Source organism: Penaeus vannamei, chromosome 10, assembly GCF_042767895.1.
Source record: "Penaeus vannamei isolate JL-2024 chromosome 10, ASM4276789v1, whole genome shotgun sequence".
Lineage (NCBI taxonomy): Eukaryota > Metazoa > Arthropoda > Malacostraca > Decapoda > Penaeidae > Penaeus > Penaeus vannamei.
In genome coordinates, this window is record NC_091558.1 from 45027558 (window position 1) to 45030057 (window position 2500).

Consider the following 2500-nt stretch of genomic DNA (forward strand, 5'->3'; position numbering starts at 1 on the left):
ATGATAATAATAATAATAATAATAACAATAATAATAGTAATAATGATGATGATGGTAATAATAATGATGATAATAATAAAATAGTAATAATGATGATGATGGTGATAATAATAGTAATAACAATAAAGATGACGATGATGTTAATAGCACTAATAGGAATAAAGATAAAGATAATGATAATGATAATAATAATAATAGTAATGTATATTGTTATTACTCCCATTTCCACAACTCATCATCACCCTCATTCTTATAAAGAAAACTTATCTTATTCTTATCACCCTCATTTTTATAAAGAAAACTTATCAAAAGTATTATCAAAACTTATCTTATTCTTATAAGTCTTTTATTTCCCGTTTCAAAAAATCTGACTTCCCCTTTCTCCCTTCGCAGCCCCCGAAGAAGTCGCCTAAGAAGTACCCAGCGCCTCAGCCGCCCACCAAGCCGCCCACGCGCCCCACGTGACACAGAAGAGGGCGAGCAGATGACGCCGTGAGGATCAGCGGAGGGAGAGCAAGTGCGGATGAGAAGAAGGAGAAGAAGGAGAAGGAGAAAGGAGGGGGAGGAGAAAGGAGGAGGAGGAGAAAGGAGAAAGGAGGAGAAAGGAGGAGAAGGAGAAAGGAGGAGAAGGAGAAAGGAGGAGAAGGAGGAGAGCGATGTACCGAGTAGAAGGATAGACAAAGATAGAGACAGGAAGAAGATTCATCTGTCTATCCGTCTTTTTCTCCTCTAATGAGAAGAAAGGGGAAGAGAGGAGAAGAAGGAGGAGAAGGAGAAGAAGAAGGAGGAGAAAGAAGAGGAGAAGAAGAAAGAGGAGAAAGAAGAAGGAGGAGGAGAAAGAAGAGGAGAAGAAGGGCGAGGAACTTGATCTGGCGGAGGCAAGAGAGGGCGACGTGTCTTCCTTCTGCAAGGGATTTGAAGTTCTTCTGTTTTCGGTTCCGAGTGACACGCAGGACAGGACGAAACTCAAAAGCTTTTTTTTGTTGTTTCTCTGTCCACTGATTTACTTAAGACGGATAGGGACTCTGTGCTACCAACTCTTCTATTAGTTTATCGAGGTATAGAGGCTCTATGCTACGATCTCTACGAATGCTCTGTAGAAGATTAGGGACTCTATACTATTAGCTCTACGAAGACTCTATAAAAAGGATAAGGACTCTGAATCATTAGCTCTACGGAGACTCTATAAAAAGGATAAGGACTCTGAATCATCAGCTCTACGAAGACTCTATAGAAAGGATAAGGACTCCGAATCATTAGCTCTACGGAAACTCTATAAAAAGGATAAGGACTCTGAATCATTAGCTCTACGGCGACTCTACGAAGAGCTCTACGAAGACTGTCGTAGTGCAGGGTCGTGGGGTCGCAAGTCTCCTCTCCTTCCCTCTATCTCGGACACGTTTGCGAACCACAGTCAATTCTGGTTTCCCCTTCTCCTCTTTGGTCGAGTCGGAGCTACTCTTATCTCTCTATTTATTCACTTCTTTATTCTTCTTCTGTTTGGTATCTCTCGCGGAAGAAGAACCATCAAATCTTGGGTGATATCACGTGATTGTGTGTGAGTGTGGTCGCGCCAACACTGCCAATATCTGCGTATGGTTATCTTACGTAACATACAGGTCTTTCTGTGGACTGCCATGAGGTGTTGTGGTCTGACTATAACTGCCATGATGTTTTGAGGTTGTGCGGGTGTTCCTCTTCCTGTATTTGCGACACACCCTGAGGGCAGGAGCCAAACCGTGGTGCTGATTCTTATCGTATTAAGTGAAGAATCTTTGATACATTTTCCATTTTTTACACCCGTTACCGAGCTTTAAAAATGAGAAAAAAAAGTCAAAAAAAAAGTCTTGATGATATCTGTAATAGTGGTCCTCATGAAGCAGGTAGGGTTTCTCGTCATGGGGGAACCTGATTGCTATTTTTGATGAGTATTTCTTTGTAAAAGAAGTACTCATCCAGAAGATAACTAAATACTAATAGCTTTTTTTTGTGGAAGAAGAGACACTGTATGGAAAGCAGACAACAGGAACCTGCCTGGTGATTCCTCCAAGGTCTTAGGGAAAAAGTCTGTGATTCTGGCGATTCTGGCGATTCCTCCTTCATCTCTGTTCATCTGGAGTTTCATTATCCAGGCACAATCCATCTGTTGTTCGAGGAGTTTGTGCCAGAAACGTGTCTCTGGATTCGCTCCCGTCTTCCCTGGGGTCGTTACTGGTCAATGTACAGATTCATCAAGCATAACCTTCTCCTTGTTCTCTCCCTCCCTCTCCCCCCTTTACCCCCCCCTCCCTCATCCATGACCTGACCCCCCCTCTCCCCCCTCTCCCTCTTCCCCTACCAACCATCCCTCCCCCCTCTCCCTCTTCCCCTACCAACCATCCCTCCCCCCTCTCCCTCTTCCCCTACCAACCATCCCTCCCCCTCTCCCTCTTCCCCTACCAACCATCCCTCCCCCCTCTCCCTCTTCCCCTACCAACCATCCCTCCCCCCTCTCCCTCTT

The 2500-nt window shown here is 44.2% G+C and overlaps 1 protein-coding gene across 4 annotated transcripts in view; it reads left to right on the forward strand.

Annotated features, from left to right (window-relative positions):
* Positions 1-2500, forward strand: part of LOC113812251 (uncharacterized) — a 94329-nt gene that overhangs the window by 90924 nt on the left and 905 nt on the right. For all 4 annotated transcript variants that reach the window (XM_070126747.1, XM_070126746.1, XM_070126745.1 and 1 more), the window contains one exon: positions 394-2500. This exon is cut by the window's right edge and continues 905 nt beyond it. Coding sequence is in view for 2 of the 4 variants with exons in the window: in XM_070126745.1 (XP_069982846.1) it covers positions 394-465 (72 nt within the window). In the remaining 2 variants the exon portion in view is untranslated. The remainder of the gene's footprint in view (positions 1-393) is intronic.